The sequence below is a fragment of the Arachis hypogaea genome, chromosome 9, assembly GCF_003086295.3.
Source record: "Arachis hypogaea cultivar Tifrunner chromosome 9, arahy.Tifrunner.gnm2.J5K5, whole genome shotgun sequence".
NCBI classification, from domain to species: Eukaryota; Viridiplantae; Streptophyta; class Magnoliopsida; order Fabales; family Fabaceae; genus Arachis; species Arachis hypogaea.
Window position 1 is genome coordinate 6299760 of NC_092044.1, and position 13077 is coordinate 6312836.

The 13077-nt window shown below is 31.6% G+C and overlaps 1 protein-coding gene across 2 annotated transcripts; it reads right to left on the reverse strand.

Annotated features, from left to right (window-relative positions):
* Positions 1 to 1105: 1105 nt before the first annotated feature.
* Positions 1106 to 5780, reverse strand: LOC112710135 (disease resistance-like protein DSC1). Of its 2 annotated transcripts, none has more exons than XM_025762246.3 (4): positions 5516 to 5780; positions 3402 to 4476; positions 2995 to 3303; positions 1106 to 2887 (listed from the first exon to the last, which is right to left on the reverse strand). In XM_025762246.3, exons 2-4 carry the CDS (start codon positions 4464 to 4466, stop codon positions 1418 to 1420), a joined length of 2844 nt encoding a protein of 947 aa, XP_025618031.1. In that variant the 5' UTR covers positions 4467 to 4476; positions 5516 to 5780; the 3' UTR covers positions 1106 to 1417. The 2 variants fall into 2 exon arrangements, with proteins under 2 accessions (XP_025618031.1, XP_025618033.1); XM_025762248.3 differs by having other exon boundaries at positions 5084 to 5633.
* Positions 5781 to 13077: the final 7297 nt, after the last annotated feature.

Genomic DNA, 13077 nt, shown 5'->3' on the forward strand with positions numbered 1-13077 from the left:
TCATTTTGATTTTAATGTCTTCTGTTTTTAAAAATTAGTGAAAAAAGAAAAAAATAGTAAAAAAAATATTTTTCACTTCTTTCATTTTTACTTTTTTATAAAATTTTGAACATGAAAAATATTGAAAATAGAAATGGAAAATAAAAAAACACATCTAAATATGCCCTTATTTTACATAATCTAGTAAACATATTCCACACTCTCACCTAGGGTTTCATCTAAATACTCTCTCTCTCTCTCACACACACACATTTTTGAGAATCACGCTTTTTAATTTGTTACTGAATACATCTTTTTTTAAACATGACTAGTCCGAAAGAAAGGGAAAAGTCAATGAGTCATTCTCCTTTATTTTCCTTCAATTCACACTATTGGATTATGTCATCAACTTTTGAAAAGGACCTCCAACGAAAGATTAATGATTAATTAATTATATAAGGTGGCTGCAACGATAGACAGTGGAGAAGGTGCAGGTATCCTTCCTACATGGAAAGAGTTAATAAACTTTTTTTTTTTTTGTTGGTCATGGAAAGAGTTATAAACTTATACATGTCAAGTGGTAGAAATTAAATTATTGCTAATTCATCAGCTCAATTATTCTACGTTAAATATTTGCTATTTTGTCCTTTTCAAGATTAAATTTTGAATTTGTACTAAATTTCTTAATTGTAAAGTCAAATAAATTATAAGAAATGAAATTCAGAGTGAAAAATCATCAAAATCTCTTTTGGCTTTCATTAGTTTTTAACAGAATAAAATATCAAATTCATCAAACCTTTTATATATTAGATAAATTACGAAATAAAACATAAGACAAAGTAATATTTTACCTTGTAAATTTTCAGATAATTTATCCCTCGAACATATTATTTAAAAAAAAAAAGAATAATTTGTCATTTGTTAAAACATATTAGAGACTAATTTATTTTTTTATAATTTATTTGAAACTAATTCATCTAATAATATTTCAAAAGTCAGAAATCGGTTTCTTATTTTTTTTTTTATTAGATACTAATAATTCGTATGAACAAATATCATTAGTTATAACCTAATTTGGAGTTTTACTCTAAGAAAAATAAACCATATTTAAATTATATAGTACTTATTTGTGAGATAATATTTCATTTCTGAAAAGAAATTACAACCGGTCAAATTAAACAAGCAAACAGAAAGGTGAGAATACAATCAAATTTCTTACCAAAAAATTTAGGTACACAACCTTAGACAAGTCTTTTCCAGCAGCAACAATTGCAATTTATTGATATTATTCCAAATACTTGATTGAAATATACATCAATCAGCAAGCACAGCATACAAATACAATGAAAAATCACAATCAAATAAGCTTTGGATGATTACCTTGTGCTTTTCACTTCTAGTATTCATCTTCCATGATTCTCTTGGATCTCTGCTCTCTTCATGATCCTGCCTCCATATTTGAATATATCCATCGGACGCCACACTCTTTTATCATTGCTTCCTCTTTGTTTGGTAGCCGAGCAACGAACTTAACTGTCACCTTTGCATTAAAATGGGAATTCTTTTCAGTAATAGATTCTCTTCCTTTAACTGCTTCCATTATCTGCTTTGAACATTCTTCATCATACCATAACAACACATGATCCTGCATAACATTCAGCTGGTATCCAAAGGTCATATCGCAGTCCCATTCGACAATGGCGGAACTTGCTACATGGATACTTTCTCCCCAGCTTGTTTCCAAGTAACATTCGCACTCAAAGTTAATAACAAGTTCATCAGTGCTGCATGATTGTGCTCCAGAAAGAACCAAGAAGAAAATGAACCCACACAAATTGGAGCTTGGAGGCACTTTAGTACTAAATGAAGATTGAGCAGAGTAGTCATGGAAAAACTCTTGAAGTATGCTACCTCTTATAGGAAAGAAATAACAGATCTTCCCAAAATTAATCACAGTATGATCTTCATTGTCTCGTTGTTCTTCCGAGACTTCTGATTCGGTTGTTAGTATTGTTTCCATCCAACATTTTGTCCTAGCAATAGCATCTTTCAGAATGGCATTGCATGAATTTTCATCAAAATTCATGCAGTCCAGGAATATGAAAGTACCTGCATGTTGTTTGGGTGTTTCACTTTCCAAACTCAATATTGTCTTCAAAGATTTACAATCCCATACCTTAAGACATTCAACAGAAGGTGGAAACACTGGTATAAATTGCAGCATTTCACAGTGACAAACTTTAAGAACTTTGAGTTGTGGAAGAAACTTAATGCTTTCAGGTAAGCCTATGACATTGGTTTTATGAAAGCTTAGTTTCACTAATGATGATAGCAAAGAGATGTTGTCAGGGAGTTCGGTTAAGCTATGGCAATTATCAAATTTGAGAAGCTTTACATGTTTGAAAACAGGGCTGGGTAGTACTGAATGCAGAGTGGTGACCACGTCTTGCTCGTGTTCACTGATGTCAGAAAGCATGATTTGATTAGCAAAATTTGCAGGAAGTTTTGCAAGATTCTTGCTAATTGGAAAAGAGAAGTTTACAAGGTGTTTAAGATGCAGAATTGATGGTGGAAGTTCTTTCAAAGGAGTTGATCTCAAATGCAAATGAATTTTGGAATCTTGATGCAGAATTGGGACTGAGAACTCTTGGAGATTAGGGCAGTTATAGGCAACCACTGTATGAAGAGAAGGTGAACAATGGCTACTGCATAGGCTCTTGAGTTCTTTGCATCCATACACAGCTAAAAATTCAAGCTTCTCAAGAGAGAAAATAGAAGGGTGAACATGAGTCAAGCTTTCACAGAAATTGAACCATACTTCTTTTAAATTTGGGGTGGCTGAGAAATTTGGACACTCTATCAAGCGCTTGGAGCCTCGAAGGTCGATTATCTCTAAACTTGGTAAATTCTGTAACAATATATATACATACATACATTTAAGGATTAGGATTTAACACTTAAAATTCTATCAAAGACAAACAAATATATACATACATGGTGTTATATCATGCATACCTGTACTCCGTCCCAAAGTTTCTCGACATTGCTGTATGGCATGGAAATCTCAACCAAGTTTTTAGGCCAACCAATGGATGGTAAAGATTTCAATGGATATCCATCCCACTGAATATATCTCAAGCTATTAGGTAATTCAAGATTTATTGGAAGATACAAATTATTGTTTGTTCTCCTTTCCCCATGACCAATGCTATCAGCAAAGGCAAGTAACCTTAGATTTGGCATCTTTCTAAATGCATTGGAGCTTATATATAGATCTGTGGTTTGAGTCATGTCCAAGAATATGCTTTCAATTGCATCAGTCCCCTGACAAATAAATACAACAATCAATGTTAATGTAATATTCAATAAGCTATATTTCATATATGTTTTTGGAAACAACACAAAGAATCATTTTCTCTTACTTTATCATTCTTCAGTATGTCACAAACTTCATCAGGGTTCCACAATCTACTTTGTCCCCCAGGAATTTTAGCAGACTCTTCACAGACAATTTCTTGACCCATCTCTTGTATCAAGTCATGCATTTGTATTCTCTTCATTTTGGTTATTGTTATCAGAGCCTTGTCTAAAAGGTTTCTTATCCCTATATTTGCATGGAAACCACAGGAATTCAATATCATTATTACTTTTTCTCTTTCTTCCCCTTTGAAAAAACATGCAATGTCAAGAAATATATTCTTTTCTGCATCATCCAATTCATCAAAGCTCAATCTCAACACCTTATGAACATTTGCATCAGGAGTTCCTTTCAATTTTGCTAGTGCACTGTCCCACTCATTTTCACTTTTGGAACGAAGAAACGATCCCAAAACCTTTAGAGCTAAAGGGTTGCCTTTGGCATAAGCAACTGCTCTCTTCGATAGCTCCCGGAATCCATTCTCAGGTGGATGGATTTGGTTAAAGGCATTCAAGCTAAAGAGTTTAAGGGAGTTATGATAGTTCATTTCCTTGACTTCAAGAATTTGGTCAAGTGCTCTACTTGTAAGGACATGCTTATCTCGAGTTGTCACAATAACTCTGCTACCAACTCCTAGATAATCATGTCCTACTCCGAGCAAAAGATCAAGAAGATCAGAGCTATTCACATCATCTAGAACAATAAGAGCTTTCTTGTGCCTCAATCTATTCATAATATTAGAGGATATGATTGTGGGAGTATCAATATGAATATCTTCTTGTAGTAACTCACAAAGAAGCTTATTCAATATGTATTTGAATCCATGCTTTGATGATTCTTCTCTTACATTTGCCAAGAAACAATTGACTTCATATTTGGGAGAGAACTCTTCAAATATAGCAGCAGCAATGGTTGTCTTACCTATACCGCCCATGCCCCAGACTCCAATTACTTGAACTTCTCTTGGTTGGGTTCTCAATAAAGATTCAATATGTGCATAGTTTTGGTCCTTCACAAAAGAGTTTTCGGTTTCATTTGTATTATCGAGATTCAATTTCTGCAGATCCATTTGGAGTGTGCTTTCATATTTTCAAGTAAACAAAGAAGTCAAATGAGGTTTGAGTCAGTCCTTCCGTGTGTAACAATGTAAGTAAACAGAAAATATGATTACAAACAAAATAGAAAACATAAATAGGAAAATCAGATGGAAATAAAATCAAATAAAAGAAAAAGACGTAAATCTAGATCGTATAATTTTACATATAGATGGTAAATATTTAAAGTTATTAAGAAGTCACATGATCACTCAAAAAAAAAATGCGGCTCTATATTATAATCTCAACTATTAACGAAAGATCTAACTAATCAAATTCACTCTTCACATTCATACATAGAGAATCAGTTGCCCTCAATTAACATATACTTTCCATATATAAAAAGATGTATCTAGTCAGAAGAGTAGTTTTACACTTTTACTTTTATGTAAGAGCAAGAGCAAATGGTGGTTGTGTAACAATATACGGTTGTTAAAAGGGTTACATAATCAATTAAGAAAAAGTCACATGACCTTTTTATTTTTTATTTTGGTCATTCATGTGAAGTGTTAAAATTGCATGAGTTTACTTCTCCCTTTCTTTTATATGATTGATGACTTGTCTCAAATAAAAAGAAAATCAATATGCATACCTGAGAGATTAACTTGTCCAAATTAAAAGGCACACTAGTGTTCTGACATCATGATCAATTCAAGTACCTCACGGAACCCAGAATACCTCATTTTGATTAAAATTCTGACTTCATTACATATCATCTCAATAATAACCACCTTAAATTGAAAAATAACAGATTCTGTTTTCTATTCTACATAGATCGAACTAGTCAATTATAACAGAATAAGAATGATATCCAAACTCATTCAACTTGAATATCAAATTAATAATCACTCATGCATTAAATAAGTAATTTTAGGTAATTTACTAATTTCAATCTCAAATACCACACAGTTTCAGGGAAAACTTCAGCAATTCAGATATATAGTCCATAAACAAACTTCATAGAAGCAGGAAGAAGGAACAAACAGTAAAATAGTGAAGTAGATGTAAGAGTTGAACAACCTACCTTGGATTTTGCTTCACACTGTTCTCACTTTTTCTGCGGTTCTTAGTGTCTCTGAATGGAAGAAGGCTAAGCTTTATATAATCTCTTTTTGGCTAATATTTTATTTACATGATACATCAAGCAAGCTTTTTTTTTTCTTTTTTCTAATATTAAGAGGCATATGTTTCTATACTTTGGGCTAAGAATTTAACAAAAGAAAAAACAAAGCCGAATGACACTAGCAATGCTAGGCAACCATAATGATGTATGTAATGACGTTAGACATGATTTTTTTCTTTTTTCACAAAAATATATATATCAAAAAATTATGCACTTTAGAAGTATTTGTATCACCTCTGCTACCCCTGGTACAATGTCATCATAAATCACCATGGATCACCTTTTGATATAACTATTTCTGCCTGATTGAGGTGTCTTCTTTTACTTTGTTACTTTATAAATTTTTCTTATTTTATAAATTTCTTTCCGTATTATTTATATTTTAAGCAACTATTTTTTCATTATTTAACATTTACAAATTTCATGTGTAATAGAAAATTATTAAATTAAAAATGTTTAAAAACAAAATTGAAAGCTAATTTGAGATTTACACTAAAAGATGTTCCACTCACAATTCTACTTAATTGGAATGCAAAATTAAACTTAAAAAAAACGAAAAACAAAAAGCGCAACAGATTAATTAGGTACGCTTAATTGGATTAAGACCGTAAGAAAGCACCAAATTAGCTGCGCTGGAGTGAATCAAAAAATGAGCCTTTGAGAAGGAGTAAAAGCTTTTTTTTTTGAATTATGAAAAGAAAATTTTTTAACTTTTTTAAAAAGTTAATTCATAATCTTTTAAAAAAATAAAAATATACGACTTTTTTTTGTTTTTTAATAAATTATTTTATTATTTTTGTAAAAAAATAAACTTCAAAACAAAAAAGATATACTTTTATTTTTGGCTCTGTAAAAAATGTTTTCTATTTTTGTTGGAAATCCTGATCTTCCACCACTATTTTCACACAAGGTTCTATTTGTTAGAAGACCTTTCACCATCATTTTACGCAATGTTCCATCTGCTAGAAGTACGAACACTCCACCACCATTTTCACATTTTTACGTAATGATTCATATAGTAAAAGTATTGATCCTCCACCATTATTTTTAGACAATGTTTTATCTAAACTACTTACTGCATATATTCCTTCAAGGTATTTTTTTAAAAAGCAAGATCTTAGGTTTACACAAGTTAGAATCATTGGTGCTTGCTTTATACAATTTTATTTCACGGAATGACATAAGGCATGAACAATTTAAGGAATTTCATGAAAATTTTAATTTTATGGGTGAAGGTGAAATAGAAGAACTAATTTCTAATGATATTACGTGGAAAAATGTTAGAAAAATGGAATTAATAAGAGAGTAAATAAATAATCAATTGCCTAATTAATTATAATCTTAGTGATTAGGTGATATAAAATTATTAAATATTATTGAAAAGTATTTGTTATCATCGTTATTTTAATATTCATTTTTCTGTGTAAAAAAATGTATTTTTTAAATTATTTATCCAAATACTATAATTTTAAAATAAATATTTTTATAACTAAAAATATAAATACAAAATAACTTATTTATAAGATATTATTAATAAAAAATTTTATGCTTTAAATTTTTTTTCAAAAAAATTTATTTAACGTATTCTTGAATAATTGACCATGAATTTCTTACTCCCCATTTTATGGAGGAGTACCATTAACCCATTTAAAAATATTTACAAATTGAATCCCATTTTTTTTATTTTTGAAAAAATTGATAATTAAAATTTTGCCTCCCTAGTTTTGCTTTTTACATCTTTTTTCTTTCCTTTTAATCATAATTCCAGAAATGAGGAAGATGTCTCTGCTAGGACTTCTTTCCTAGTGATTCGTGTTCTTGTTGCTGCAGCTACCACCGTCGTTGTCGCTGCTGCTTGTACTTAGCACCGCCACCACTCCTTTTACTGCCACCACACCACACTTCCGGTCCCTCTACGTTGTTGTGCTTTGTTTTTTCCCCTGCGAACTACTCAGGTTTCATTTTAATCATAATTTCAGAGATGAAAGAGATGTCTCTGCTAGGACTTCTCCACTAACATTCATGTTCTTGTCACATCTCTACAGTTACCACTGTCATTGTTGCTGCCTGCACTCAGCACCGCCACTACTCCTTCTGCCGCCACACCACACTTCCCAGTCCTTCTGCGTTGTTGTGTGCTTCGTCTTTGCCTCTGCGAACTACTCAGGTTTCATTTTACTTTATTTTGTTTTATTACTTTTTCTATGACAATTTTTGTGTATTTGGAGATAGGGGTGCCCGCGGATCGGATCGGATCGGATATGGCAAAAAATTCGATCTGATCTGCATTAAAATCATCGGATCGAATCGGATCCAATATCCGCAGCTTTTAAGGTTGGATCCGATCCGATTCGATCCGCAAAACAATTAAAATATTTTTAAAGGCTTATTTTTATTAAAAAAATATCAATAAAATTCATTTTTCTATTCTTTTAAATATGTTTACTCTTAAAATAATATTAAACATACTTTTCTTAAATAATAAATTAAAATAATATAACATATATGATAATTATTAATTGAAATAAAACATAAAAATAATATTTATTTATTTATTTCTTTAATTTTGCCGATACGCCGATATGCGGATCGGATATGCGGATACCAACACAAAATCCGCAATCCGATTCGATTAGTGTGCGGATCCGATCCGAAAGCCTTGCGGATCAGATCCATATCCGCAGTTTTCGGATCGAATTCGGATAAACACCGCGAATATGTGGATCGGATCCGATCCATGGACACCCCTATTTGGAGATTTTTCTGCTGTCTTCGCACCGCAGTGTTTATTTTAAGGGTGGAAAAGAAAATAAAACAATTACTTCACTTCAATGGCAGATTTAAGTGTGGAAAAGAAAATGCATTGACTTAACTGAACATTGCAATTGGCAACAAGCACAATGAATTTTTCTTTGCAAATTTGTGATTATTAATTGGTGTCTGATTGTGTGAAGATTTCGAATCTGACTTGACTTGAAAATTTTATTCTGGAAAAAAACTTGTCCCTTTGATTTAACCAAACCAACACAATTCGAATAGGAAGTGCAATTTTTTCTTTCTTTTGTTTTTGATTGAATCAGAACTTTGCATCATATCATACGTATAATTTATATGCCTTTTTGAGCCCATGTAACAACATTGGTTCCTGTTCGTGCAGAGAAAATGTGATCTTAAGCATCCCCCTGGTGATGAAATATACAGAAGTGATACCATGTCAATGTTTGAGGTATATTTACAGTAATATTTTTTGTTATTATTAATATAAGTTTATCATCTATTCATTTTTCTCTTCCTATGGTAAGTTTTATCCTAGGCCACTATGATTGATATTTTTTATATCCAAACTCAATTCCTTATTTCTTGCAACGTTGTGATTACTTTTAATGACGGGAAGAAGAACAAGGTTTATGGCCAGAATCTGTGTTATTTGGCAAAGTTGTTTCTTGATCAAAAGACCCTCTATTATGATGTAGACCTATTTCTGTTCTATATTTTGTGTGAATGTGATGATCTAGGATGCCACATGGTTGGCTATTTCTCTAAGGTAAATAATACTTGGCTCTAATCATTTCAGGTTGGCATGAGATATTTCAGTATTTATATTTTTTAATTTGCTAGCCCAATTCTTTCATCTCTTCTGAGAAGCCTGTGATGCTTTGTAATTGGTGAAACTTGACATCGGACATTGTTTTAATTTAAATATCTTATTTCTCCTCCATACTTATGCCTTGTGGTTTTGTTGCACTTATTTCTTCGTATTTACTTTACAGAATAATACTGGTGTTGATATTGACTACCTTTTATCATAAAGGAAAAACATTCCGAGAAATCCTATTAAAAATTTCTAATAGCCTTCTGTAAGTGCTCTCTCCCCCTCCTCTATCCTTCTCACACGGATGCGCACACACATTTTTGTAGATTTCATCCATTCTAATTTCAAATATTGAACAACATATGAACTTTCCAAGGGGGACAAAGTTGGCACGCCAGAAAGACCCCTTTCAGATTTTGGACTGTTAAGCTACACAGGATATTGGACCAGAGTTCTCTTGGACATTCTGAAAAAGCATAAGGGTAACATTTCCATCAAGGTAAGCATCTGTATAATAATTTTATTTCATAGAACGCATGTTATCTTGTTACTGAGAAAGTTGCGTTTCTGCAGGAACTAAGTGATATGACTGCCATTAAAGCCGAAGATACATTGACAACTCTTCAGAGCCTAGAATTGATCCAAATACAGGAAAGGACATCATCTTATTTGTGCATATCCTAAGGTTCTTGATTGCCATCTTAAAGTTGCTGGTAGAGGGGGTCTTGAGGTTGATGTTCGCAAATTGATTTGGACCCTTGCAAGGAACAAAATAGAGGCAAGATCTACCTACCATTTATGTAACCTTGATGAACTTGTATATATAGATTTAGGTTTGGTTGGTTAGTTGTTTTAGCACTGCCCCTTTTGTGTATTAACAAATAACAAAGATATGGTCTTGTAAAGATCTTAACTAGCTTAGGAACATACTGATTGTTATAAGCAGAATCATTCTTACCTGTTTTAATTCATGACTCAATTTATTTGTGCTTAATTTCAACAAAAGGAAAAGAGAATACTTGGAAATCGATCTTTAATATTTAAAAAAAATAGAAATTGGTAATGATTAGATTTAATTCTGCCTTTTCTTATGAGCAATGTACTAAGTCACCTCTTTTTGTGCAGTTTGAGGCATGTATTGTATTTTCTTTTTTACGGTATCTTCTAATCCTGCAACTTAAAGATTAATTTATTACAAATTTGTACTCGATTTAAGAGATAGCATATTGAATTAAATTCTGAAATTAATATGACAACATTTTGTCATACAAGAGACCCAAAATTAAAAAGACTTCCCAATCAAACTTGTATTTACAAGCCACCAAAAGAATTAAGATGAGAAAAACTCAAAATCTATGAAAAGTTGAAAACCACTAAAGACAGATATGCTATAAGGCTCTTGCAATGGTTGGTCATCAGAACACAAAATTGGTTTCCTTAGCCTACTGTCTCTTCTATATTCTCATCCATGACAAGCAACACTGTTTAACAAAAAGGGTTAGTCACTTCATGTTCAAGCAAACCATAGTAACCCTAATGACTCCTGATATTCTGGATATAGCGACCAATTTGCTGCACACCGAGATATGACGCATCTACCGCAAGAAATACTCCAAGCTTCCAAGCTGTGAGGAAATGATCAAACATACAAAACATCATGATTGAGAAAAAGAGAGTTGCGACTAACAGAAAGAAACATAGATTTGGCAAATTACCAGCTGCACTGAGAACACTAATCTATAACCCCAACCTTCCTTCGCTGCAGCCGCTCTTTGCTGATCAGTCCAACTGGATATAATCATGAAAACATAAATTTTGCATTTCTAGTAGTAATATAATGAAGCTATATTTAAATGGTGCACATAATGATTATGTTGTTTCAATTTTAACCACCAATTTCTCATCAATAGCTAGTAATTATAATGAATTTAAAATACTAGAAATTATAACCTAGTAATAGTATAAGAATGTCTCCCCTCATATCAAGATAAGAAAAATTGTTAAGAAAAAATTATACATATGATATGATGCAAAGTTCTGATTCAATAAAAAATAAAGGGAAGGGAAAATTGCACTTTCTATTCAAATTGTGTTGGTTTGGTTAAATCAAAGGAATAGGTTTTTTTTTTTTCAGAAAAAATTTTCCAAGTCAAGTCAGATCTTAAATCTTCACACAATCAGCACCAATTAATAATCACAAATTTGCAAAGAAAAAATCATTGTGCTTGTTGCCAATTGCAATGCTCAGTTGAGGCAATGCATTTTCTTTTTCACCCTTAATCTGCCATTGAAGTGAAGTAGTTGTTTTATTTTCTTTTCCACCCTTAAAATAAACACTACGGTGCGAAGACAGCAGAAAAATCTTCAAATACACAAAAATTGTCATAGAAAAAGTAATAAAATAAAATAAAGTAAAATGAAAACTGAGTAGTTCGCAGGGGTAGAGACGAAGCACACAACAACGCAGAGGGACTGGAAAGTGTGGTGTGACGGCAGTAGAAGGAGTAGTTGCGGTGCTGAGTGCAGGCAGCAACAATGACAGTGGTAACTATAAAGATGTGACAAGAACATGAATGTTAGTGGAGAAGACCTAGCAGAGACATCTCTTTCATCTCTGAAACTATGATTAAAATGAAACTTGAGTAGTTCGCAGGGGAAAAGATAAAGCATGACAACGCAGAGGGATCGGAAGTGTGGTGTGGTGCGTGGTAGTAGAAGGAGTGGTGGCGTACAAGCAGCGACAGCGACGGTGGTAGCTGCAGCAACAAGAACACGAATCACTAGAAAAAAAGTCCTGGCAGAGACATCTCTCTCATTTCTGGAATTATGATTAAAAGGAAAGGAAAAAGATGTAAAAAGCAAAACTAGGGAGGCAGAATTTTAATTATCAATTTTTTCAAAAATAAAAAGGGGTTCAATTTGTAAATATTTTTAAATAGGTTAATGGTACTCCTCCATAAAATGGGGAGTAAGGAATCTATGGCCTAAAATATATATTTTACATCAAACACAATATAAAAACTTAATTCAATCTCATTCTTTCAATCTCTATTTTCCAATTCCAATCTCCCTTCCAAATACAGTCGAAAGTAACCATTTTAAAAAAATTTTAGTCTGTTTTTTCGGCTTTTTTCTATGGTAATGGTTTTGGGAATCCTTTGTACTGTAACCATAGAAAAAGGTCGAAAAAACAGACTAAAAATTTTCGAGAATGGTTACTTTCGACTGTATTTGGAAGGAAGATTGGAATTGGAAAATAGAGATTGAAAGAATGAGATTGAATTAAATTTTTATACTGTGTTTGGTGTAAAATATATATTTTAGGCCATAGATTCCTTACTCCCCATTTTATGGAGGAGTACCATTTCTCCATTTTATGTATAATATTATATTTAATTTATTTTTAAAAATTGAATGATAGATTTAAAATTTGAAAAATTAAATAAAAATATTTTTATATAAAATATTATTAAATTTTGGTCACTGTTTTTAAAATTTTAGTCTCTTGTATTTTTACTTTTTGAAAGTATTGAAGGGATTAAAATTTAAAAAAAAGAGACTAAAATTTTAGTTTTAATCTCTGACCATTAAATATAATACTAAATTTTAGTCTTTCAATCTTAGTCTTAATCTTCCTAATCAAATGCTATCTTCAAATCTTTTTTTTCTCTCAATTTATTTTATTAAGTGTGATTTTAAGTAGGATTAATAAAAAATATGTAAAAGAAAATATTAAATAATAAAAAATTATATTTAATAAAATAATTGAGATAAAAAAATTTAAATTTTGAGTGGATCAATGGTCAAAATTTACTAAACTCTTTGGTAAGAAACATAATGCTTTAGGAGAAGGTCAAATTAGGTTTGTCTG

Coding starts and splice junctions, on each gene's coding strand:
- LOC112710135 (XM_025762246.3), bottom strand. CDS start 4,466: ATGGATCTGCAGAAATTGAATCTCGATAATACAAATGAAACCGAAAAC. Junction 3,304..3,401: donor ACATACTGAAGAATGATAAA/GTAAGAGAAAAT, acceptor TTTATTTGTCAG/GGGACTGATGCAATTGAAAG. Junction 2,888..2,994: donor AACTTTGGGACGGAGTACAG/GTATGCATGATA, acceptor ATATTGTTACAG/AATTTACCAAGTTTAGAGAT.